Source organism: Solea solea, chromosome 18, assembly GCF_958295425.1.
Source record: "Solea solea chromosome 18, fSolSol10.1, whole genome shotgun sequence".
In the NCBI taxonomy this organism is placed as follows: domain Eukaryota; kingdom Metazoa; phylum Chordata; class Actinopteri; order Pleuronectiformes; family Soleidae; genus Solea; species Solea solea.
In genome coordinates this window covers 3589584-3617368 of record NC_081151.1, presented here as the reverse complement: position 1 = coordinate 3617368, position 27785 = coordinate 3589584, and the positions used below count along the sequence as shown (strand labels likewise).

Sequence of the window (27785 nt, the reverse complement as noted above, 5' to 3'; positions counted from 1 at the left end):
GTCAGACCCTCAGTTACTTCCACCGTCACAAATCAGGTCTGTACTGCACAGCATTAATTATTCATTGATGTATTTAATGATGTATGGACTAATATTTATTTTATAATCATTTTCATTGCTGTGAATGAACGATATAGATGTAAATAAAGTAGAAACGTTCGGAGTGCAGCTCAGTGATCTCTCATCAGATACCGTCGTTTTTTACCTATGGCAAAACTGATCATTAACTAAAGTGCTGATAAATATGTGTGTGTGTGTGTGTGTGGAGCTAATTTGGGCTGATTTGTGAAATGACTCAGCCAGAAACACTAATGCCAGGTCAGATACCCTAAGTGTCATTTCAGAGAGAGAGAGAGAGCAGCCAAAATGAATCTGTCTCTGTCTTCTTCAACGGCCGGTTAATCAATCTCTTATCCACACACACACACACACACACACACACACACACGAGAAACCACACACTAATGTGGAGAGCACACACACGTTAACACGCAGATGCTGTTTTTGCCACACTTCAAAAGGTGTTCTCCCTTCCCTCTGTCATCGTCCAAGGGCACAAACAAGGTGACTGGCACATCATCAAATCAACTGGTGGATAATAAAGGGAAAATAAATACCCCCCCATGTGTGCATGTGCCACACACACGCATGCATGCATGCATGCACACACACACACACACACACAGAGACCAGACAGTTGTGGGAAATCCAAATCAGAAGCAGCAGGAAGTGAAAACGTCTCAATGTGACCCCGTGGTGTGAGCATCACTCCTGACTATCGGCTCTGTCTCTCCGCCTGACTGCTCCTGGTGATGAGAGGAACAACAGTAGCCATGGGGGAACAAAAATAGCCATCCCAAATTTGCTGTTTTGTCCTTTCTGCTTCCTGGAGGATCACAGTTCATCCTCAGGGGGTACGACGGCCCTCAGTCGGATGCACCTCGAAATGTCCCCGCCTCTCTCTCCTTCCATACATCTTCCAGGGCTCGGAGAGGGCATTGATCTCCACTGGGGAGGGGAGATGTGTCACCCTGCATGGATTGGATTGATCACAGTGGGCTAAATATAGCCCTGCAGCAGGAAGCAGGGGAGGAGGATATTTTTAGAAGTGTTTATAGTCCGACGTCTTGGACACTGCCTCGGCTGAATGACCAAGTAGAAGTGCTTTATTTTTAGACGACACAAGTTTTGCTTTCTTTAGCTCAGTTTAATTTGAGTAATGTATTGTTTTTTTGTGATTATGGCAGATCAATTCAACACTCTCTCCGCTCCGAGTACTGACGCTTCTAGTCCTCTTTCCCATTACGGTGAAGTGCTCTTTATTTTTGGCTGCGGGCGGCACTAACGTGATGCTATCAGATACGACATTTTCACATTTTTCCCCACTTTGATTTGCACTTCCCAATTCCTGGGCATACTTTCTTTTTCTACTCTTCAAGCATGCGTCTAAAAAGCTACAAAACACTCCTGTGAAAAGTGCTGACTCCCTTCCGATCGATCCCTGCGGCGCTACGCCGCCTCACGCTGAGCCAATCGTGAGCCCTTTGTGAAACGTTAACCACACTCAGAGCTCAAACCTACGTAAAATCACAGCAAATAACGTGGTCAAAAAAATCTTTTGTTCTCATACTGCTGACTCTTCACCTCCAGCGCAGATCATCTCCTGCATGGAGTTAATTGATTTGGAGCCCCAGGATACTGTAGGTTCACACTGTGATACACAGCAACAAACAAAAACACTGTCTTTCTGATCAGCCGGACATCTGGCTGTGATGAGTTTTTTTGTGTTTATTGATCAATAAACCCCTATAGAAAAAGAGTGAATTGTTTTGTGCTATGGAGGTCCAGGTTCTGGTTTATGACTCATGGTTTTTCCGTGTGTTGCAGTGCACACTCTCTATAACTGACGTTTTTTTTTTCAGTTAAATGAGGTGTTGCACACAAATGGCGAGTCAGAGAACATAAGCTCAACTTACCTGTAGATAGTGACAGGGCCTGATGTTGGGCTTAAGGTCAGTGGGTGTCATGGGCTTCTCCAGGTTGAGTGAGGACTTCCTGTAGGCCTCCTTGGCTTGGCTGACCGTTAGCGTCGACCAGGAGCTCCTCTTCATGAATTTGCCTTCCGGTGCCATGCTTATGCTCTCGCAGGCCGAGCACTTGACGTCATTGTTACTCTTAGAGGTCTTTAGGGACAGGTCTCCTGCCAGGTGACTGTGCATGGAGTCAGGGTAGCAGTGGCTGATGTGGTCCACAGGATGCCGCGACATGATGCTCGGCGTTCTGTACGTGCTGTCACTGTCCAGGTTATCGTCCGAGCTCCACCAGCCCCCGGAGCGTTGCTTGCCCTCAGATTTACGGTCTTTGCTCTTGCTGCGTTTGCTGTGTTTGTGGTGGCCTTGGTGGTGGTGATGGTGGTGGTGCGAGTTGTCCCGGTGCGAGTCGCCTTTGGTACCGTTCATCTTGGAGGAACCTTCTAGAGAGTGGGACTTTGTGAAAAGCTTCTGTACCGAGTGAACTAAGTGGCGTATTCGGCCCGGGCTTTCGTTGCGCTGCTCTGTCGTTGTGGTTGTGGTGGAGGTGCGTTGGTACTGCAGTGTGTGGAAGCCGTCCCGGTGCAGCGGCATCTGCTTTTCAAATTGGTCCAGGAGGTTTGCTGGGATCCGGTTCATTTTGCCGCTGCCGCCGTGCGAGGACGAGCCACCATCATCCCGGGACTCCCTGCCACCCGAAGTGTTTCCACCGCTCTCCCGTGAAGCACTGCCGTAGTGCATGCGGGGGAAAGTGCTACTAGAGATGGAGTGGTCAGTGGCCGACATGGACACTGGCATCACCATGCACTCAGAGTGGATGGAGCTCCTTGGGGAACAGCGGTGGTGGCTCTCGAGGGGGCAGCTCTCGGTGGGGCTGAGGAGGTAGGAGGGTGACCTTGTGTCGCCATGATGGAGGTGGTGGTCCAGGATGTGGTCACAGTCAGCCAGGCCGCAGGTGTGAGCTGAGGCGGGAGAGGTGAGCTGCAGCTGGGCAGGGCGGCCACCGGAGAGACCCTTCATGTTCCTGGGTGGAGGGGAGTAGGTGTCCTCATCGAAGTACTGCGAGGGCGACCATGAATACTGCTGGTCTGAGAACAAGGAAGAGACGGAACATTAGATCCCACCATACTCTACACATCCACCGCAACTATGAACACTGTAAACACCCAGAAAACCCCAAAGTCAGCCCTTCTAATTTTTTACCCTCACTCTCCTCAGGTCCGTGATGACAAACTGCTGCAGAGACAGGGAAACAAGAGAGAAGGACAGGCGACAGGTAGGAGCCCGCATTGCCATTTATCCAATGCAAAGTGAAGTAATAGCCTATCACTTTGTGCTGCTGGTATCATCCATCAAAACCCTGAGGAGAGAGCTGTGAGCCTTATGGCCGGATAAGCGTCCTTGGGAGGCGATCAAACACACTCTCCCTCCTTCTCTTTCTCTTGGCCTTGTAGTTTTAGATTAACACCCAGTTCTATGTGATTGGTCACCAAGGGCAGACGTCCCCATATTTTACACAATTGTATTCAACTTAATCACAGGAAAGGGTTTACTTTATCTTTACACCCCACCGTTGAATTGCTTCCACTGTAATTACAATGTCTGTCTTTTGAAATGTGTCAGGAAGACGGAGGTTAAACCAACTACTATTTTATTAATAACACCATAAATGCCATTAATGCCTTAGAGAAAAGTATCTTGGAAGGTTTGAACGACTTAATATCTGATTAAATGATGTTGTAAAAGGTATTTATATCATAATAATCATATTGTGTTTCACAAGTAGAGCAGAAAAGCTCCTCCATGTTTTAAACCTATCTGCATCATGTCTTATAAAAGAAAAACAAATAAATAAGTCAAAGAATAGCAATATCCAAGATCACTTGCCTGCCAATAATACACCTCATAAACCCTCCCACTCCCACTGTAACCCCATAAAATGTAAGAGAGCTTTATGAACTGCAATAAAATAAGAGATAGAAAAAGATGCATCTAAGGCCAAACTGTATATTAATGTATTAACATATCAGTATTGTTATGAACTTAATTCCGATACGGAGTCATAAATACAAAAATAAAATGAAAATTAAAATGATCTAGCTACAAAATATCATTGTCTACCACAACACTATTGCTGCTGCAGTGATTCATGCTGGGAGGCTGAAGTTCTACAAGTGTTAGAGAACGTTAGAAACAGTAAAAAAAGAGGCCAGGGAGCAGATGTAGAACTGCAGACTCACCTAAACAAATCCACACCTGCTTAAGTCTACGATACATTTAATGCTTTACCTTATATTAGACAGCCCTTTTCCAGCTGGTGACTGAAAATGGTGTCGCTTTCTAAAGTGCTTTACTCTCTGAACCGTCGCAGTCCATAGAGAAATTCAGCCATTTTACAACACAGTCCACAGGAGTTGTTAATCCACCGCTGCCTCCATCAATACGTTCAAATGTGTTATTTTGCGACACTGCTCTTGGATATCATTTTCGTGACATACACTTACCAAATGAGGCAGCAGTAGACCAGCTGCTCCCGTGTCCCCAAGAGTCAAAAAGGGCAAACATTAGTCGTTAGATTATGTGATGTATTTAAGCAGATGTAGATTTAGTGGGGTTAGCCTTTGGTAAAATCAGTTTTCAACCACATTTTCCATGTCTGATTCCCTGAGATCAGTGCTGACTGTGTGTCAGTATCTTAAACCATCACTTTACATGTTTATATGTTCACAAAAAGAGTGTTCATGTCCCAACTACCCCTGTAATCTCCAGGTAATCTGGTGGAAATGTTACTGCTGCTATTCTTCCAAATTAAGGCCACTTTACTCCTTCACATAACTGTGATGGTGACAAATTAAATTGTCTTTCCCCCCCGAAAATAACCTCTCCACAGTGAACGGCTCCCTCTCTCTCTTTTGTGTTCATTCCCCTAGAAGACTATTTACTCCTATCAGTGGACCATGGAACAACAGTGTGCTCTAAAAAAGAAAAAGAAAAAGGTGACTCGACGAATTTATATTACACCCATACAACACTGTCATCCTCCATGGGAAAAAAACCCCCAGCATAACCATGACAGGAGTGATACAGTAAGAATCCTGCTGATTGAGATTTTAATGTAGCGTTTACAAATTACAGTATAAATGGATAGAATAATCAAAGAAAAGTCACAGTAATAAATAGCATAAAACTCAAAGGTTTGCATTGCCATAAGCAGATTTATGAAGAACAGTCACAGTGATATGGCCCTCACGTCTCCATGGAACAGTAATGATAACGTATACGTGTTCAGGGTCGGTCTGTTGTGTCACGTATGATGTTTCGAGGCAACCGGTCAATGTGTGGCAAAGTTATAGGGCACTTCCTGTTTTGTGGCGAAATGGCAGCTAAATTCAAAACGGCCACTTCCTGTTGGTTCAAGTTTGTGTCTGTAGACATGTTCGGGATCAATGTATGCCGAAGTCATAGGGCACTTCCTGTTTCGCGGCGAATGGTCGAAATTGGCCAAAACGCAGATGATTGCCGTGGCCACGCCCTTTTGAATCCACAAAACCTTTTCGACGATTTTTCAGCTTTGATGTATCTAGTACAAATGGGCACTTTTTTTTACGTCGGTGCGACAAAATGGTTTTGGTTGACTTTTTTGTTCATCTTGGTCTATAGCATCTTCCCACCAAGTTTCGGGAAATTCTGGGGAACAAAAATTTTCACCTTAGTGGCAAAACTCTTCCTGGAACAATGTCACTACCCAATTAATAAGAAATTTAAATCCAAAACTATATTTCTTACAATATTCAAATACAGTTGAGTAAGTGTCCACTGGGTCATGTCGCTATATCACTGTGTGTAATTAAGATTTTCCTCCAGGGTCAAAAAAAGTCGAGCAAACGCCCACAAAACATTCAACACCATGAGAACGGCTTAGTGCTCTGTCTGGGAGGAAATGAGATGAAATGTTTAGTCTTTTCAAACTTAGTTTTTAATGAGGTCTAAGATCTCAACTCCCAAAGTGCTGTCGTCCTCCATATGTCGAGATAAAAACATACTCTCGCTTTTTTACCCATCTAACGTGAGGAAGTCTTCTTGGCAGCCCGATGTAAAAATGAAGAAGAGTTTTTTTGCGAGGCCGCACGTACAAGACGGAAAATGTCAATGGAACGATGACACGACGGGTTATATGAGGTGAATTTTACTCATCACGAGTCCCGTTCATTTATTGATGAATGATTGATTCATTTTTGTCAAAGGTGATGTCATGTGTCTTTCTCCTGACAGATACATACAGACTTGTTGATATGTACTTAAGCTAAAGAAAAGTAGACCGACCTAAACACGACAAAGGTTATTTAATAAAGACATATTTACAGACTGTGCTCTCAGTTTGTGTGAATGTACTATCTGTGACATTTGCAGACGGGGTTAGATGTTTTTACACGGATACAAGCACCTGCCTTCACATTTGCTGCTTCCTGGAGAGGCGGGGCCATTTGCCACTTAGATGGACTGCAAGGATACTTAATGTGCAACACACAGTAAGAATAACATTATTTAGCCCTTAGAACACTGCTTTTTACCATTACTATGTGTAAACGTACAGTATATACAGTACAGAGGCTATAATAACATGTAAAATAGAGTGTCTTATATCAAAATATATTTAATTTTCACCAACTTTATAAACACACACCTGAGCAAAAAGTACTAAAACTGTTTGTTTACTCGTGGCTCGTTTTTTGGGAACAAAAAGAAAAGAAAAAAACGCTCTATTTTGTGACTTCTGCACAATTATTGCTACTTTATATCACGACTAAAAATGTGATATAAAATCAATCATAACTTTGACTCAACAACACATAAGAAGACGGAAAAAAACACATATTTTAAAGCCTAAATATGTGACCTATAAACACACTCACGCACTCAGGATGTCCATATAAGGAGTTGTGTATTATTCCCACGGCAATTTTAGCATGGGTGCACCTGAGCACGAAAGGTTAAATGTGCTACAGGATGACAAAAAAAGAATATATAATATTTTAAATAACCGTGTCTGTGAAAGGCCATGAGCCACTTCACTCGACACAGGCTTTCTCACTGTAGTGACACAAGTCTGCCTCGACAAGCAAAAGTAAACCGGCCACATTTGACCCAACACTCTGAAGATTCTGCAATCATCCAATCATGTCTGACTTAACACCTGAACCCTGTACTCAGCTCTAACATGTAGTCACAGCGCTCTGGGCTTGGCCCTGATAAACACACCTTTATATATGTGACACAAGGAGAGCAGGGACGGAGGAAACGGGAGTCAAAGGAAGAGGCTCATTTATTATGGGCTTCTGTGCCCCGCGTGCAGAGTGTGAGTAAAGGTCGTCGTGCTCCTCTTAACACATTAGCATTTAAATAGCATTATATCTGCGCTGAGTATCACTGACAGCTCCCACTCTTCCACCCGCTCAGACCCTAACTGGAGTTGAAAACAAAGTTAAAAGATAATAAAGCGCAGGACTGGACCGGGACATCATAGGCGTGCGACCTTCAGACTTGGCAGTGGTGAGTTAGCATGGCGGCTAGCTGCAGCACTGGAGATGAGAGGACCGGGATGAAGACGGCTGTCAGCGAGGGATCCAGTGTTGCGACACGGCCTTTAATGTTTGGCATCACAGAGAGATTCTGTCACTCCTCAGTCGTCCGTCGTTCTTTCAGTCATGCACGACTTTCAAACAGATGCAGAGCTCACTTCACTCCCATATGCTATCAAATCAATTGAATTAAACAGACTGTATATCATGCAACGCATGCTAAATGTTGTACTTGTGTGTTGTAGTTACAGAAAAAAGAATCAATGACTAAACAGCTTCTTTAGAAAACTGCGGCCTCAACCCTCGGGGTAAATCAGCAGTAGTCGGAGTTATTAGGTTTGAGATGGAGCCGACGGACAAAGAGGAAAAGCAGCAACGTCTGTCAGCTTTGCCAGTGTGATGACATCAACCTCAGTGGCTCTGATCAAAATGAGGCCTCGGCTCGCAGCGCTGGCACCGATCCCGCTCACACTTGTCCGTCCAAGTGACGGCACGGGACGATTAATGTCAAGAGTCGAGCGTGAACTGAAACTGAACCTACAGCGTTTTTAGTTGCTAATGCGATACTCGACTAACGGAGCTGATTTAAAAACGGCCGCAGCAGCCGCTGACATTTTCCCCTCAGAGATCAGTCGTCTCTGTCCGATTAAAAACACACTGTTCCTTTTATGTTCACATCTATGACTGACAACTAATGCTGAGGCATGAGAAGAACAAACCCCCCCCCCCCCAAAAAATTACATTACAGTTTGCTGAGTCAGTGCTCTACACATTGGAGAACCTGCTCTCTCTCACAAATGGCCATAAATCAAATTGGCAAACTACTGAGAGGAGCCATTGTCACACGAATCCATACGACAATAACTCACTCTATTAAAAAAGAGCAGCGGTCCAAACACTGACCTCTGCGAAACACCAAGTGACACGCTGCTGACAGACGTCATAATCAGCCGCTTTAGACCATCATTCAGGGCATGTCGTTTTTTTTATCATGTTTTACAGACTAAATTGGACACATACAGCACAATTTGGGCCCGACCAGTAAAGTAATAGCACAATAACCTATAAATAACAAGGATATTCTCTTTATTTTACATTTAATTATGAACAACCTGAACTTTCTTGAGGAAAAATAAGTGCAATTTCAACAATATTATACCTAAATGTACCATTTACATGTGTGCATTACGACTTCCAAAGGCACAAAACATTCGGTCACAGCTGAAAAATGTAGTGTTTCCCTTTACAACTAGATTCTAATCATGTGCAATTTTCACAAATTCTATCCTGGGGGCAGGATTGGACCCTCTGGTGGGCCAATTCGTGAAGCCCTGTACAGTGTGTACCCCGCCCCCCTATGTCAGCTGGGATTGGAACCAGGGACCCTTTTCCCTTTAGACAGAGGGACTCAGAGAGAGAAGCTCCATAATGTGTATAATGGTAACTTTGTAGGTCACTTTTTCCCCCTTGATGTAAAAATATCCTCAAATATACTTTTATTTTTTGGGGGATGATTCCCAGTAAAAATGGGAGTGGATTCAGAAACACATTCTGTGCCTAATTATACTGGTTCTGTGCAGGTTTATACAGTATTTTGACTTGTGTTCGCAGAGAACTGACAAAATGAGTGGTACACACCAGATTGGTGCAAATGAGGGTGTTGCTTTTCATTACTATTTTCTTCCTAAACCAGTATCTGGTGTGTATACAAATTATTTGTATGGATGGGGGGAGGAACAGATAACAAAATTCTATTCTAGGGTCAATAATTCACATTACTGCAGCATGGCCTCCGGTTCTTGTCGTTTGTAGCTACACTCAAACACCCGAATGTGCCGTTTATACGAGGAGAACTTAGCACGGGTAAGTGGATGCTGTCTTTAGTGCCAGTAAACAATAAGAATGAGTATGTGAAGTCAGTTTGTGCATGTTTTCAGGGGGCTGCAAAACAATAGCGCTACAAAGCAAACAGAAGCTGTAGCAGATATGCATATTACTGTAAACCCCCCCCCCCCATCCCCCTTCCCAAAAGAGCTGTGAGTCTATCAGCCTCTAGCGCTAATCTCTTCAAAAATGATTAAGCTATTGGCAGGCTCTTCCTACAAATGTAAAATAAGAATTTCCTTCTCTAACACCCAATTTCACCGGCAGAGTGTCGCGCTGAAGTCACTCGTAGTGTTTAGCTGCAGAGAGACGACAGTGGCCAGATAAGGAGGAGCCGCTGCATGTCTGAATACTTATCGCGCGGGACACTAATGACGGAGTGTGTTATCTGTGCTTTGCTCAGCGCTCCTCCTCAGCCCGCTCGCTCTCTGCCAGTCAAAGTAAAGATGGAACTGTAGGTGACGGAGCGGAATTGAACTAATTCAGCGTTCTTTGTCTCCCGAATGGCCGAATGACAATACTTAAGGCTTTTGTACGTCCAAACTTTCCGGCTCCTCTTTTGTATTCTTGGAATTGGAGACAAAAGGCTGAATTTACGATGCTTATATTGAGGATATACAGCCCCGTGCATGTTCTGCCGTGATAAATTCATCCCACACATCAGCATCAGTAGCAGCAGCAGCAGCAGTTGTCTCTTTGTTTCGCTTCCTTATTCACAATCTCCTCAATCTCAATCATTTTTTTAAAGCGCCACCTTTTTGTTTACAGAGTTCACAACGACGAACCTGCGCCAACTGCTCGCCAAGTGGTGGATTGCGCGGGGCTTGCATTTGCATGGAGGACTCATAAATCGAAAGCAGCTATGAATTAATCATGCTGAATGTGAAATGCTGCCACAGGAAAAGCCCCGCTCGTGTGTGTGTGTGTGTGTGTGTGTGAGAGAGAGAGAGGGAGGGAGACAGCGAGTGAGTTGCATCTTATGTAACAGCCAGGACTGCATTGCCAGGCAACTTGTTAGAGGAAGCCTCAGAACTGTTCCCGGTTGCCATAGCAACATACTCTCAAGTTCACATGCTTTGCAGCGACTGACGGCTTGAGGAGAAAATGAGAGATAATTTGATATTGTCACTTGTGTTATTATTTCGAAAGGGACGATGAAGAATAGACACGACGGGTGTGTAAAAATGTTAAACGCAGCATTGCCGTTCTCAGGGATCAGCTCATATTTTTTTTACAGGGGGGGGGGGGGGGAGAAAAGGTGCGGGGCAGCCCTCGTGTCCCCAGAGACAAACCCATCAGGAAATGTATTTCCAAAACACTACAGATCCCATGGGCCCCACAGGCATCCACAGTCCTCAGCCTAAAGGAGACAATTGAAATCCTTTCTCCTCTAATGTAATTTTCCTCTCTGCAGACAGCAGCAGCCCACAGAGTGAAGGGAGGGAGGGAGGGAGGGAGGGAGGTGGGGGCCCGGGCCATAATGACTTTTTGGAGATGGAAGAGATACAGACAGTCCAGTTCAGATCCTTGTCTCTCACACGCCTCCGTTCCCCCTTCCAAAGTCAGCCGGGGACATTAGCGCCCGCAAAGTCAATCAGTGTGCTAAATGATTCGCTGTGATGTTAATCTGAGCACAATCAGATTAGAAAAAAAAATTAAGAGCAGCGGCAACATCTACGCTACTGACGCTATGCAAAGGATTACATGTACTGGATGTATGTGGAAGGAAATCAGTGACACTTTTGGCGTGTTTCCGCCGGCTCAACACGACTCGGCACGGCACGGCACGGCACGGCACGGCAGAGTGGTCAGAGTGCCATCAGGAAGAGGCACGAGCAAGACGTCCGACACAAGAATCGAGCCTAACAATGCCGAACTGTGGATCAGTTAAAAAGACTTAACAATCCTGAAAATGTGCGTCAATCTCCCAACAGTTACCAGGGAAATGTCTAAAATCCCAATATTTAACAGAGGAGTCTGGTGTATTTAGCCACGGCACTGCTGATGGCGAGCGCACCCTGCCGCTGTATTTCAGCACAAATATTAGTTTTTAAAGTTATTTAAGTCTTAATGAACTGATTCTAATGATTCAGTTACACTTAAAAACAGCTGCTTTACAAGTCACTCGTTTGCGTGTGTGTGTCGCGGCCGTGCAGTGATGACTTGTAGTGGAACACCAACCTAAACTTGGTACATTACAGTACAATAATAATAACAGTATTGCAGTGACAGTATGGTTATATTATAGTAATGTCATGTTATAATGGCTTCTATAGGCTAAAAGCAGTTTAATACCTTCACATGGCGATTACTATCACCATAATCATACTTTTATGTTATATATTAAATGTATACTGTATACGTATATTAAAATGATTACCATAGTAACACTCTATTGTTACTTGTTATGGAAAGTGTTATCAGGAATTCAAACTACTACTACCACAGGGAACTTTAGACTAAAATAAAAGAAACACTCGACACAATAAAAAACACACCCACGTGTTGTTTTAATTCCAACGACGGAAAGGTTGTGCGTCGCTTCGGGGATCGAGAGGTGAACGTGGACACATCTGACAGTAAAATGCAATTAGTGGAAGTGCCTGTCGCGGTGTTTTTACTGGCCTAATTTCACAGCAGTAAAACAAAATAAGTGCTGTTGACGATGCCCCGGCCAAAAAATAAAATAATAAATTAAAAAAAAGGACAGTGTTTATCAGCCAGTGATGGAGCGACTGTGTGAAGCTGCTCAGTTAACCCTCGTTGACTGATGTGCTGCAGACAGATGCCGCTGTTGCCATTAATGTAACTGCACTTAATAATTTGTTTTATTGCTAAATAATTCCATTTATTTCTTTATTTATTGTATATTTCACCTCACTCTTGTTGATGACGTGAAACGGCGGACGTCTGAGTTCGTGTTTTCATGCCGGCATGTTTCTGACGTCGGTGGAGACTGGAGAGTGACGGCAACATTAAGGAAATGAAAGGAAGTCTCTCGTCCGTCCGTCCGTCCTTTCATTCTCACTCACACAACCAACCAACCAACCAACGTCAACGGCAAATTGCAAAAAAGTCTGTTGCTCGATAACGGCACACTGCGTGTAACTGTAAACGACTGTGTCGCACAATAAATAAATGAATGAGTGGAAACACAATAACGAGGAGGAAAATTGGACGTGATGCGGTCGGATCATTTACAATACACTCATCTAACGTGGGGGAGGTGATGTCAGCCGGTGAGATCTATAACGTTTAACTGGAAATCAAATCTAACACATGAGACGAAGCTTGATTAGTCGTTCTATTTTACATTAGTCTGCAGAGAATTAATTTAATATTAATTCATTCACCGAGTGATGAAAGCTTCTTAAATGTGAATATGTTGTTTTTACTTTGCTCCATATGACAAAGAAATGATTGAATGTGGACAAAAACAAGACATTGACACACAAAGGCAGATTAGTAGACACGATTTGTGCCGCTATATGGTGCAATCTGTGTGATCGGCGCGCTGCAACGATCGCTCCAACGCTCAAGTGTTGCGATGACGTGACGACCGATCGGCATTGAGATTCTCTTGATGACGTCAGGTGCTTGCTGGCAGCCAGACTCTGCTCATAATGGAGGAGAAATGTAGGATTTTTGTGTGTAGGTGCACTCGGATGCACTCTCGCCGTCGTGTGCGGGTCCCCAACATCACCCAGAGCCGGACACAACTTGTCGAGTTGCACCGTTGACTTAGGGAGCTCCGTATGGATGAGAACCGCTTCCCACGATGTGGCCGATATTAGCCACGGTTGATTTTACGACCAAATTACTGCAACTTTAGTGCACAAAAAATGCACTAAAGTGATCCAGAGGCACGATAAACGCCCGTTTGCAACTAAGTGAGTTAGTTTCCAGATTTTATTTTCATGTTCCTATTTTGTCCAATCAACAGTCAAAAGAACCCAAGACTTCAAAGTACTTCACAGTAACTACTTATTTCACCATTGGAGACTTTAAAATTGGTACATTTAAGACATTTGGATACCATCCCTTATTTTACTTTATAAACATGTTCTTCACGTCTTAAATATTGCACACAGTGTGTAAAGATATAGTAAACGCAGATGTGTTACACCTCTTAGATAAAAGTGAAAGGTTGCTCAGACACTTATGTTGCTTTGATCATCAACATCTGTGCTAAAGAAGTCCTAAGTGGGCACGTTGGCTTTCATTTGGTTTCCCCCAGGTAGTGATTCTAGGAATAATTCAGCATCCGACACGAGTAGATGTAATGGGCTGTAACAGGAGACGCGGAAAACGTGGACCAAGGCTGTGAGAACGTGCAAGACTGGACTGGATTTATCTGTCATTCAGTGCTTAAGCTGTCATTGGTTATTTGAAGGGTGCGGCAAAGAGATCGATCGGTTTCAGCATATATTTCACACTCATAGTCAATTCTATATGTGTGTGTGTGTGTGTGTGCACAATGCCCTGCTGAACAAAGACATAACTGCCTCTGAAGCAGACGAGGGGAGTGGGAAGACCACCACACCACAGGTCCACTCCTCATCAGTCCACCCCATCAAAGACTCTACGGCGACTCACTCCCGTTTCATTACTTCCACGCTTTGAGGTGGAGGTTGCTTAGAAACCGGAGGACCGGAGAGTGTTCGTCTTTGCCCACAGCCACGTAAAAACAACAGTGAAGGGCAGTCGTCGCAGAACATTAGCCGTGTCACAGTTCAAGGACCCGACCGTTTTCTAAACTTTGTTTTTCCAGATTTAAAACACTCATAAACACACACACACACACACACACACAAAACAACCTTGTAATTGAAATTAGTCATGTCAAGTAAAGAGACAGTGCGTCATTTTTTAAAGAAAAACAACAACAACACGGTCACAAAATGACGGATTCTAGCTTTAAGTGAACTTCCCCAGTGCGGAATCAATAAAATCAGATCTAATGGAACTCTTATGTAACCTTTATATATGAAGTTAAGTCTCGATATCACAGACTGCTACTACTGAAGCTTCTTGAGTCCCAAATTTGATCGTGTCAGTTCACAGATGTCTATCCATTTTATTCTCCCAAGAAAAAATAAAGTTTACTGGACTCATTTTATTCTGGAAAAATGGATAAAGGCACTTAGTACCAGGACATTTTCTGGCCCTTCTATGGTTAAAATAAGCAAAATCAAGTCCAGACAGACATTTTGAGGCTTAGGTGTTTGTTAACGGGTTAAAGCAGCAACACAGTGTAGTGTTTAATATCTAAGATTATTTTACTGGTACATCAGCTCACAACAAGGAGAATGGCACCATCATCGATCGCCTGCATCTGGTTTTGGGTCCATGCTACAAAAAGAACCAAAAAAAGCTGTCATATACATAACACAGATCAATTAAACCTTGTAAGATTTCCGCTTTATATCAACTGTAGGGTTGTTTGCCAGTTTTTTTTTGTGGTGAAATATCATGGCAACAGAATGCTTCAAATGTAATCGTTGGCGGATGCGACTACGGTGAAATACCACAGCATCTGCGAGGTCCGTCCCTTAAACGAAATCATATTACAGCGCCGCTGCCTCCGTCATCTCCATTTCCAACAAGGCGAGCCCTCAAGGGTAATGACATCATCGCATTACACCGCTTCCTGATGGGGGATTTAATGCTCGTCCTTGAGGCCATTGAAAGTGTTTCTATATTACTGTATGTCACGTGTGTGTGCGTGATGCGGATCGGATGAGCCCACTACAGTGACATCACGGCGAGGGTCATAATCAAGACGATTCATCTCCTCTGCCTCTCGTTCCTCATCAGCGAGATCACACGTGTTGGGAAAACAAGTCTGTATGTGACAGTGTATGTGATCCTGCTGTAAATGAGAACAACTGCTGTGCCGTCTTCAGAAGAGGCAGAAAAATGAAGAAAAAGAGCACAAATGAACACAGGACAAGGTGAATTAAGACGACGCACGCAGCCACGCGCGCTTATGATGGATTAACGCTGTTTTTTGCATGAATTAACGGGGACATATATGGAACACGCTGTGAATTTGTTTCACTCAATGGTCAATTTAATACAATTTAATAGCTAATTATGTTTCACTTGTCATACTTAAATGCTGTCAGAATGTGAACAGAGGAAGACGGTGAGTTAATTGATGCTGGCTCCTTTGTTCAGCTGTGTGAATGCTTTTTATCCCCCCCCACCTCTCCTCTTCCTCTCACCCCCCCGATACAGGCAAGAGATACCCAGTCATTACCGCGAGTTATTAATGTTGTGTATACGCTCACCAAGCACAAGGCATCGCTCACTCAGCCCTGCTGGGATTCTCTGTGCACAGACATTAGGAGAGTTTTGTGAAGCTGTGGCTTTAGAACAGTCACAGAGGCGCAGGTCCACACAGCTGCATTACAGGACGATAGAAGATTGAAATGGCACTGGAACTAATTAAAGCGTTCATGGCTTTTCCAATAAGATTGAACATAGCAGAATGTGTCGATAGCAAAGGTCGCAAAGGTCAGGATGTCTTAAACTAAACAGCGGCTGTTTCTCTCGACTCCCCATGTCCAAAATAAGACATTTGCAAAAATAAAATACATTTTATGATGTGGAAATTGATACCACAGTTTTGTTTTTAGTGATGAAACATCAGAAAGATGTGCAGTGACTAATCTGAACCCCATCATTTAACACCTAAGCCTCAAAATTACATGTTTTTAAAAAAATATATATTTTAACCACAAAAGGGCCAGAAAATGTCCTGTGACTAAAGTGCTTTTGCCCAATTCTTCCAGAATAACTTTCAATATCTGGCAGTTATTCACAATTTACTGCATGTTGAAATACTGTTTTAACCATTTAAAAAGAAAAAGAAAGAAAACTGATAATATATATATGCAAATTAGTGCGGGGGGGGGGGGGGGGGGGGGTTGATTATAGGTCACATCTTCAGGCTTTAAAATTATTTTTTTTTTCCATCTTCTTATGTGTTGTTGAGTCAAAGTTATGATTCATTTTATATCGCATTTTGAGTCGTGATATAAAGTAGCAATAATTGTACAGAAGTCACAAAATTAGACCGTTTTTCTTTTCTTTTCGTTCATAAAAACGAGCCAACAAATTTCACAAATTCAATCCCATTTTAAACATTTTGAGTGGTTTTTGCTCAGGTGTGTTTATATAAATAATGATATAATGCTGAAAAAAAGGATATAAGACACTCTATACTGTACGTTTAAACATAGTCACGGAAAAAAAGCAGCCGAGAGGGTTAAGAGCATATTGACAGTAAATATGGAACTGAACCTTGACTCAAACTCATATCACGATTAATATCACAATAAGATACAGTATTTGCCCAAATTGTTCAGCCTGAATGGAAACCATGACTGGCTTTTGCAAAAAAGTGAAATAGCTTCTCCACTCCATTTACAGAAGAGACTCAAGCGAAGTTATCGTCATTCTCTAAAGACCCTGAATGGCAACAACACACAGACAACAGTGTCTCCCACCTCCTCACCTCCCACTGACTGTTGATGAGGACGAGCAATAATAAACCAGCTTCTGTCAAGCTGTTGTCACAGCCGCCCTGCAGAACTGTGTCATCCCACGTCTCAAAGAGCATGAATCAGACGCCGTTGAATCAGAGCACAAAAACAGCGAGTAACAGAGACACAAGGTCTCGTTTCAACCATCGAAAGGAGGTTTTGCAGATGCGGGGCAGATTTAGGAGGCGGTCGCGGGAGATTTCAACCCTTTCGAGGGCTCCTCTGGGTGCCAGGAGGGAAATACCCCGACAGGAGAGCCTGTGTGGCCCGACAGTGATGGATTGTTCGGTTTTTAGAATGAACACTAAGTGGCTGTCACAGTGTACCAAAGGGAACCAAAATGAAGTATCTTGTGTGTTCTTTGAAAGCACTTGAGTGGAGCTCAAAGGTAGTGACCCTGCTGCTAAGTGTGGGCTTATAGTGAAGTCATTCACTATATTCACACTCATCGTTCTGGATTCACAAAAATGCAAAACGAGCGTGATTTCACCTCGACATGAATCCAGACACTTGAACAACAGGGTTTTTATGAAACCTCAGTAAAAAGACATTTTTTTAGGCATCCATCATCCACGGCTCCCAATCGTCAGCTTCCTGCCACAGGAATTGACCCACGGTGACCTGGACCACAGCTCTGTGAGTCTACATCAGACCCAGGCACAGAGTCATTATGAAAAGCCAGGAAAGAGGGAGGGGGGAGCCTTTAGGGTGAGCACACAGTACACACTATTAACCCCAGTGATCTTGGATTATAGCCACATCAGACTGATTCGGGTTACCACACACAGACCGGGGCAAAAGGGCTCAGTGTTGCCACAGGAGGTGCAGTGATTGAACACAATTGGTGACAAAGGAAGAGAAAAAACAGACACCGAACGTTTTTAAAGCAATCACCGGGAGCTGTACGCTGTTAAACACGACGCACATAATCACACCGAGGCTCGTCTCATTTCCAAAACCACACAGTCCTCCCGTTAGCTGCTCGCACAATATCTAGACCATTTTTTTTTTTTCCACCAAATAAATCATTTCCAAACAAAGACTTTCAAATAACACTTCTGCAAAACTCGCGTGGGAGTCAGAAAAAAAATCATTTGTGAGCGGATCAGCCTCGCTCAACGGATGATTCAAATGTCCCCCGACGGAGAGGAAACAGAGAGAAGTACAAGCAGAGGGGAGCCAAAACTCACAGGAGTGCAGGTTTGTCATAATTGTGACTAAAAATAATGACAGTCACCCTCAGCATATCAAGCTGTGAGCACAGTCCCTCGCTTGCTTACTTGGGGGGGACATAAGAAGTGTTTATTTTTGGCACCAAAAAGTGTCCCAAGCTCAGGGAGAGGCATGCAAGACGCGGCCGTCAACACGCGGTTAAGAGCTCCAGCAGTGCAGCTTTGTGCTTTAAGTGCGTCATGTTGTTAATAAACAACAGTTTTTAATGATTTAACAATTTCAAACGTCTCAGAAGTCGCTCCAGAGGAAGCAGCAAAGCTCGAGATTGCACAGAGATGAAGAGACAACACTCGCTTGTTGACCTGAATTATTATGTAAGGTTTGATACGACAAGAGCTTGCTGTGCTCCATGCAGCATTTCGACGTTGTTTCCTCTGCAGGGCTGATAAACGTTTGGTCCTCTGAGCATAACATGCAACTCATGTCACTTCAGAGCCTTTCGCCTCCAACTGGAGTCAATAACTTCCGTGCCACTGGGAAATCTGTCTGATTGCTCGACTCATTTTGCGTTCACCTGAGTTGCACTGAGGTTAACGGCTAATAGAGTTGCAGACTAGTCACTGAAGTGCTAGTATCCCATATTCCGAGGTGCTGAACGCGTACGCGCCCGCGTGAAGTGAAGTTATGGGCAGTTAATGGACCGCGAGGCGTGCAGAGCGGAGGAGACGGGATGAAACAACAGGCCATATTTCCTGCTGATCATCGCTGCTCTTAGAATGTCGTGTCTTTTATCCCCCCCAGCCAAATGTGCTGCTCAATAAAGCAGAGCATCATAATGATGTGATGTCGGTGCAGGTGCATGAACTGGGGGCGAAACAACTTCAAGTGAGAGGCGGGAAAAACCAGCAGTGAAACTATAAAGCCGTGTGTTGTATTCATACATGAAGTGCTTCGTCACTGCGTTGCATTTTTCCCTTCTTTTAAACATCACTTCAGTTGAAATGCGAGCCCTCATTTCCCACCCTGCATTCCCACAATGCAGGTGAAAACTGCTCTACCAGGAACGAGCGAGACATTGTGTGGAAATTTCGGATGGGTGAAAATAGGAGTGTTCATGATTCACCCTTGCTGCAGCCTGACAGTGGCCATCAGTCTTCTAACGCGCTCCCGATCCATTCTTCTTAGCGCTGCGAGCCTATACATAGCAACAGTGTGCTCGCGATTCAGTAAAAAGCCAGTGCATCATCCGATATCTCTGGTCCCTGCCGAGCGCGTGGCCGGCCAAGCGGCGCATCTGTGAAGACTTCATGAATAAAAATGTGGCAGTAAGCTTTGATTCCAATCAGAAAAAAAAAGGATGTTGGTTTTATGGTGAGTTTGCAGTGCTCTGTAATCACCACAGCATCTTTTTTTGCAAAAACGATGATTAATTTCCTCGCGGCTTTTGATGATATAGGCTCGAAACGGTCCGACATGAAAGGGCCGGCAGAGGAATGATGTGCAATAATGACACTGGTGGTTCAGGAGGGGAGTCTTATTAGAGTAATTGGTTCTTGTTGGTGAAAAAAAATATGAACGAGCGTTACGCTTGACTGCGTGGAACAAACTGGAGAGAGACTTGCACCTTTGCCCCACGAGTGAGTGAGTTTAGAGAGGCAGAGAGAGAGAGAGAGAGCAATAGGTTCCCAGAGGCCACGTTTGGGGTTTTAATAAGCAGCTCTGAAGAAAAAGGCAGCGTCTGGAGGGAGAGGACCTCGGTACTGATGACCACAGCAGTGTGAGGCAGTGGACACACTCATATTAGGAAGAGGACAAAGGCAGCAGAGAGATACAGTATGTGAACCGGGGAGTCTGAGGAGCAATCGACTCAAATCACAGAGAATGTTACTCTCTGTCTCTCTGACAATGTTTGTTTACCAGCAATTAGAAGACGTCGAAACAGACTATTATTGTGGGATGTGAAAATGCAGCGGCTGAAACTTAATAAAATACAAAAACACCTCGTCCTTTTTAATGCTGAGTCACTTTGAATTGTGTTGCTGCAGCTTCAGGACGTTCTAACATCCGCGACACGTGAGAAAGACACGGCGGTCAGTGGAAGGTTTTCTTTTCAAACACAAAGGTTTGGGGGGAAAAAGGTACATTAAGGAGGCAAGGTTGAGATGGTTTGGTCACATGCCGAGGAGGGATAGTGATTATATTTGGACAAAGGGTGTTGAAAATGGAGGAAAAAGAGAAGGTTCGTGGATGTTGTGAAGTGTAATAGAAGAGGACACAAGGGAGAGGACAAGATGGAGGCACCAGGGAGAATGGGACAGTGCACAGTGTCTATATGACTTCTCACAAATGAACCTTCATTCCTCCCACTGTGTTTGACTGCAGGTGTGAATGGATGTCGAACCTGCCCAGGGTGAATCCTGCCTTTCACCTAATGTCAGCTGTGACTGGCGCCAGCTTCCACTGGCGAACCCTCAAAGGATAATAGCTATAGAAAATGGATGGATGAATATAGACAAAAAGCAATTTGTACCATTCGCTCCACATGTATGAAAAGAAATAAGTGGTTTTCCATAAGTGCCACAGAGAGAGAGAGAGAGAAATAATAACAGTTATATACAGTATATCTACAGTATATCCAAGTGATTAGAGTGGAGTGATGGGTTTTTAACCTCCATCACCAAATGGTAGCCGGAAGAGAAGTGATGACACCTCCCCTGGCCAATTTGTACCCCAAGCCCCAGGGAGCATTCCTCGTAATGAGACTATTTGCATGCAGATGGTCAGTTGCTCTTGTTATCTCCCCCAGAGTTCAATAAAAACCACATGAGCTGCAGCGAAGTTGGAGGCGATGACTCCGACTGTCACTTTGTGGACTGTGTTCTTCCTGTGAATATGACGCCTGGTATGTTTTCATGTGTGAGTGAGTTCAGTGCAAACGTCATTTCTCTGATTTCTGAGTGAGTCATAAATGCACAATAAGCTCATTTAAGACATTCTGGTTGGAGTCGGTTCAAAATTGCCTCCGATGTTTCCGCTGCTCATCAGCTTATTGCCTGGAGTGATGTCAAGCTCCCCCCCCCCCCTTACTATCCCAGAATATTTTTTTTTTTTTACAGAAGCTGCTCTGTATGCACTCCCCTCAAGCCAAACTTGGACAGTTGCTCACCTGAGGAACACGAGGTTCACACTGTTCACACTGACATTCTCACCTGCGGCCTGTGGTGGTTTCTCACAAAATAGTCATGGCGGTTGCAGTGAGGAAAGATAAAACTACTTCTGATGTGTACTTGTGCTCCTGCAAGCGTTTGTTTCTCTGTCTTCTCATCACTCCTCGCCACTGATTTTGGCATCAGCGGCGAGTCAGAGGTGGACAGATCGATGGCAGCAGCCTGTGAAACGGAGAAGTGTGCCATTTCAATCTCCCGTAACGATCCATCCCCACACATTTTTACCATGCGTGCACTCAAACTGAAGCTAGATTAGATGGCATGTAATATCTGAGGCACTGCCAGCCATCTGCCTCGACGCTCTCTCCCTGCAGCCTCCTTCGCTATGTTTGCCGGACAAGATTTTATATGTCACATACCAAACTAAAAGGCTCTGGAGAGACATTAAAAATTCATTTCCAACGTGCCGAAGGGTAACATTAAATGTAAAAGTGGTGAGGGGCAAAGCACCAGAAAACGTATGTTGTGCTACGGTAAGTAGTGGTGGTTTTGTGCTTCAATAGAGAATGAACGGGGTTGGGAAAGCTGAGAGTGCAACTTGATGATAAGCTCAAAAGACTGACTGGCTGCTGCACTTTTCCTGCCTGCCTGGTGAAGGGAAAAAAATGCTTGCAGTTTAAATGGCATGTTTTCTTAATCCCACTTCACTGGGCAGCTGCAGGCAATCTTCAGATGTTATAGCTCCTTCTTTCTCTCTCTCTCTCTCTCTGCACGGTCGCTCTTTTCCTCTCTCAGATGGCTGTTAATGACATAAAGCTGCTGCTTTGCCATATCCCCCCTCAAACACTAAGTCCCTGAAACATTGTGTTGGCCTCATAGGGCTGGGAACACAATGCTGCACTGTTGGCCCGTCAGGCTGCTTGGCTCCTCAGCTGTATACTGTGTAGAATATGGAGCACGGCCAGATCCACTGGCAAAGACTGGTAAAGCTGCAGCCCGGGATTAAAAGTGTAACTACACACCTAAACCACTTTTTATTCCAGGTGTAAACCCAGTGTATACGAGTATCTAGTAATAGTATTTGTTGATCTAGTGTAAAGTATTTAAATTATACATGTATCTACTGCCTGTCTGGTCTTTCGTCACCCTCGCTGTCCCAGACTCCTCCCCCTTTTATTAACAGGGAGGTGTCACTTCATTGCCTTGCTCTCTCCACAGCAGTGTGAGCAATTAAGTGGCTCCTTATTGAGCACCTGCTGTAGGAATTTTCCACACTCTCAGCCCACTTACTGGGCATTTTTCAAAATCAGTCACTGGGCAGAGATCAGAGCCTCAGAATAGTGGGATAAATTCCCTTTTAAGCTGAGAGACATAACTTTTGTGAGGTTACATGGAGCGTTAATGTTTTAAGTGGCAGTGACGTGTATTAATTAAAGCGCTGCACACAGGAAGTGATTTGTTTTACGTCAAGACAGATGGAGGCAACGGCAACATTGTGCTAAAGTCAGATGTCTGCAAACAGGAGTGGAAACAGAAAGAAGCGTCCACAAAAAGTTTTGGAAGTCACATTGTAATATGATAAAAAATGTAATCTAACCCTAACCCTAAGCCAACAACAAAAATCACCCAAACGTAGGCACTGCACCTTTTAAACCCTTCTTACTTTTTTTTCCTGCCGACATTTAAATGAAATTGATATTTGCCACTTGTGCAGATTCTTCCACGTTTCAAAGGAAGGAAGCATTTCTCACATACCTGGGGAAACCTCCCTAGCTCAAGATATGAGCCTGTGGAATGGCATTTTCCATTGTAGTAGTTATGTGACATTTACAGGCCGCTGTTGCCAGGCAACATGATATTAACTTTGGTGGGGAGTTACCCATTGAAGCCTTGTACACCTTACAGCATTGATACTAGACAGCTTTATCCCTGTTTCAACAAGCAGTGTTGGTTATAAACATTTAGCATCTGGCAGCTAACTTCCACAGGAACAATGGACGATATTTTACATTTTTGGCCTTGTCAGATTATTCTATACAGATGTTTTGCCTTTCAAATACAGTCACTGATATTTGGAAACAAAGACATCAAGCTCCCTCTATAACAGTAATGTTGCGGGCGTTTTCAGTGCACCATGATAAATAGATGTAATGATTCTGAGGAGAGGAGGGAAACACTATGAAGGATCGTGAGTGTGTTTTGTCATGCACAGCACCAAGGCTCCTGTCACACCTACCAACAAGCCTCCTCCATTATTGCACGCTGACCTTGGCTTGAGGTCTGGCATGCTCTCCATTCGTCTGGCCAACATACAGTACAATGTAAATGGGTTTTGGAAAATTAAAAATCCATGCTGCCCAATTCAATATAAGACGGTGTTTCTGGGCACTGGGGGGGGATTATGCATTAGGGCCTAATGATATTACTTATAAGTTCAAGAGGCTGCACCCCCCCCACACACACACACACTCACTCTCCAGAGAAAATGTCAAGATGGGGGCCTGAATGCATACAATGATTTAATACAGTGGAGTCCATGGTTCCATTCAAACTGACACACATTTTGCAATTTGGTTTATTTTTGTCTGTTTTTTTTTTGTTGGAATGAATGGAAATGATTTCCCGTGTCCTGCTACTATCTCCCTTTCTGTTTAAAAGTCATTTAAAAGGTTGATGATCCCTATTTAAATATAAATACCTAATGCATCTGCTAAAAATGTATCAGTCCAGCAGTGTACACTGGCCACATTTCGGCTCATGGCTTACTGGTCCTTAATGTCCATAAACACAAGTGTACACCAAAGCAAATGTATGCTTGTGATAGTACCTATTACAGTAATTACACTGGGCTCGAAGCACTTAACATGCAGGTGAATTACAGCCTATACTGTGCTGCAGATGCTATTCCTGCAGGGTGTGACAGACACTCACGGAGCTTTGTTGAGATTGTTGTCATGGTAAAAAAAAATAAAAAATATTAAGGAAGTGAATGGTCTGATTGAGAATATGGACTCCAGTGTCAAAGTCCTAAACCAAGTTCACACACTGCCCGTGAACCCAATCCAAGCAGCAATCATGTTTCCCATCAAAATATAACTAGCTACTCAAACTGTAGCGAGTCCACGTATATCAGCAAAACATCACGGGAGGTTACCCGCTCACTCCTCTCAACCATTTCCATTTACGTTCCATCTCTTGCTCACAGCAGGATAAGTTCAGGGTTTGGGTGAAGGTTCAGTTAATGATCACATGATCCCCCAGCCCCCCCCCACCCCCACCCTCCGTTTGCTTCGAGGGCAGGACAACTGAAGGACATGGCTCGTGTTTGACCACAGAAACAGATCACTTCAGATCAGAAAGAGTTTTTCACACAAGCGATACTGACACCATATGTCAGACCTTCACTTTTTTGGGATTTTCATTCCAGTTTTCAGGACTGAAGTCATAGAGAGCCTGTCATTGTGAATAATGTTGAAATTCAAGGCTGGACCTGTCTATAAAAGTGTCCTCCTTGCCCTTGTTCTATACAAACTGTGACTCAGGCCTCTGATTTCTCTTACTGCAGCAGTTTACACCCACACACACAACTGTTACACACACAACAAAAAAAAGTGTGTCACTTTATGTCAAAGTTCTTCTCTCCATTGCATATCTAGAGGCCGCATCGATTTCACCGAAGAGGAAGTAGACAATGGTGCATCTTTAATAATAACTCTGGCCTACCTCCACAACTATTCTGCAAGAGTTAGTGGGCAGACTGTGCAGCCAAGCCTATCAAAGTCTCATTCAGGCTTTTCACTGTACGGGAAGAAAGAAAATGCCCGGAAAAGATGGTTTGACGAATTACAAATTATTAAAAAAAATCATGAAACTACTTTTAGTCTTTGTAAGAATCCATTACTGAAAGAAACTTCACTGAAATCAATTTTCACCCCCAAATTTCTGAAGCATCTGTTTCATATTATGCCGCCACAAAAGACATGTGTGTATGTGTTTCCTAAGACATTCAGCACAAAGACACAGAATTTGCAAATATGCCTGTTTACACGTAATTCTCTCTGACTCTGTTCTGTTCTCCCTCACACTATCACATCTCACTCTCCCTCTCTTTGTCTCCGTCTCTCCCGCAGGACAGCAATTACCTGCAGGCAGTACGGCCTTAGTCGGCCTTGCAAAATGCATTTGTTTCTTCTCTAATAACTGTCAGAGCAAAGACAAGAGATAAAGGCTGTCTATTTCAAAACACCGGGACGACTATTACACCCCGGTGTTGATAATCATAACAAATTAGTATCCCTCTGTACGGGATTTGCACTTAAATATTAACAACGGGTCAAATCATTGTTGTCCATGCTGATGTTACCCCACAGCGATACATGGCATTTTAGCATCAGTTTTATGGCAAAAAGAACAATGTACACAACATATACAGCACTTATTGGGTGAATTTAGCAAGTGACTGGAGGAACTGCTTCTCTGTTTTTGGAAACAAAACCAGTATTTCCATCCACCATGCTTTTGTGTGTGTGTTTATCACTTTGCTATGAAAATAATCTCTGCACCAAATCACGTGATTTGTCAATATGTAGTTGCAGATATTCAGAGTCTCTCTCTCTCTCAATCATTCTCTGTCAACAAACACAGACACCCTCTCTCCAGTGCTGGTCTCCCATTAGATGTGTCAGGGACAACATGCTTCTCCCTGTGGTTCTGGCCCTGATACAGTGTGTGCAACATGTAGCAACAACATAGAAATGCCTGGAGAGCTCCACCAGATCCACACAAGTTTACACACACACACACACTCCCTGTCCTTCCCTCAGGCTTCCCTCTTCCCTCTGCCCATTTCAATGAGAAGGTCACAGACACACAGTTATCGCGCTCAATTTGATTATGTCTTAATCCAATCAAGCAAAGCAGAGAGAGCGCCATTGATTTTGGAGACAGAATAATGCTTATTGGCCTTAGGGCACATGGCTGGTTCCTGGACAAGGTTAAGTCCGGGGGGAAATATCGCATCCGTCACCGAGCCTGCCAATGAACATGTTTATAGTTTATTTTCGATGTTCGTCCTGCCAGCTCCTGTTGTATTCACGGGTCATTTCTGGTCACTTTGTCTCGTGAGATTGTCAGTGAACAATAGACTTCCACCCTGTACGCAAAAAAAAGAGAGAAGCCTATGAAGGAAACAGGATCAGAGCCTTGAACGTGCCTGCTGTGGACCATGGCATCACACAGCATTCTGGCTTACGTTGGTTTCAGACTACACGTTAAAGGTCCAGTGTGTAAGACGCGGTGACATCTAATGGTGAGATTAAACTATGTCTTTCTTCTTAGTTTGCATAGTAAGCTTTAGGGATGCACGATATTATCGGCACAATATTGGTATCGCAAAAACACCAGGAGCCGCCCTCTATGCTGGTATCCACTACTTTTTTAGTGAAGTGTCATTCGTGAACGAGCCGGCTCTGAGAACCGATTCTTTGTATTCTTTGCCGGCTCTTCAGCAGCTCCTGAATCCATGCAGGCAGGGGCAGGAATTTATTTTGATGGGCACACCATCAAAATGACATGCAATGACATGCGAGGACAGAAGAGGATCATACCATTATGTAAATGAAGGAAGGGGAGGGGCAGATGCTCCAAGACAGCCAGTGTAGTGGTACAGACCACGTACACACGGAACGACAGAGAGACGGAGGGGATCTGGGATTTAAATACCGAGCCAAGAGAACCGAAAAGAGCCAGACTTATCATCAATAGTGGGCAAAATATCATGTTCATTTCATTACAGAAGACACTAATTGACTACTGCAGTTGTATATATATCGATATAGGCCGAAGCATGCCCGACATATCAGCAAAAAGTCCAATATCATGCATCTCGAGTTTGCTTCTTTTTCCTGGCACTTGCACAAAATAGATAGAACATAATTTATTCGAAGGCTATGCAAACCAGTTTTTATTTTAAAGTGTTTATACACTCGTGCACAAATATGTATGGGTAGTATATTCAATTTGTGCCAATATACCTTCCTAAATGTTACACACTGGGCCATTAACCAGCAGCCAGCTCCGCACTGCTAACGTCCTGTCTTTGCATCTGACAGACAGAATAACTTCAGACTCTATCTGCAGTGACCATTTCACACATAAAACAAGAGATGCAAAGTTTGGTTTAGGAGATGGGCGGTGCCTGGGTAAAGAGGGTGAACGCTCCGGACAATGACCTTCTCTACTCACGTGTCAGCTCGATCAGACTTTACACAACCTTTGTACTAGAAATGTGGTTAAAGTCTGTTTAATGTCTGGTTCTACTGTTCCAGTCATTTGCCTTCACACACACACACACACACACACACATATCCTACAGGTAATGTCAAGAAAAGGTCACACCGTGTC

At 43.8% G+C, this 27785-nt stretch overlaps 1 protein-coding gene across 4 annotated transcripts in view; it reads right to left on the bottom strand.

The window, feature by feature from the left end:
- The window catches only part of dlgap2a (discs, large (Drosophila) homolog-associated protein 2a), a 139902-nt gene that overhangs the window by 38509 nt on the left and 73608 nt on the right, over positions 1-27785 (bottom strand). For all 4 annotated transcript variants that reach the window (XM_058615410.1, XM_058615407.1, XM_058615408.1 and 1 more), the window contains one exon: positions 1977-3118. In XM_058615410.1, the coding sequence (XP_058471393.1) occupies positions 1977-3118 (1142 nt within the window). The remainder of the gene's footprint in view (positions 1-1976; positions 3119-27785) is intronic.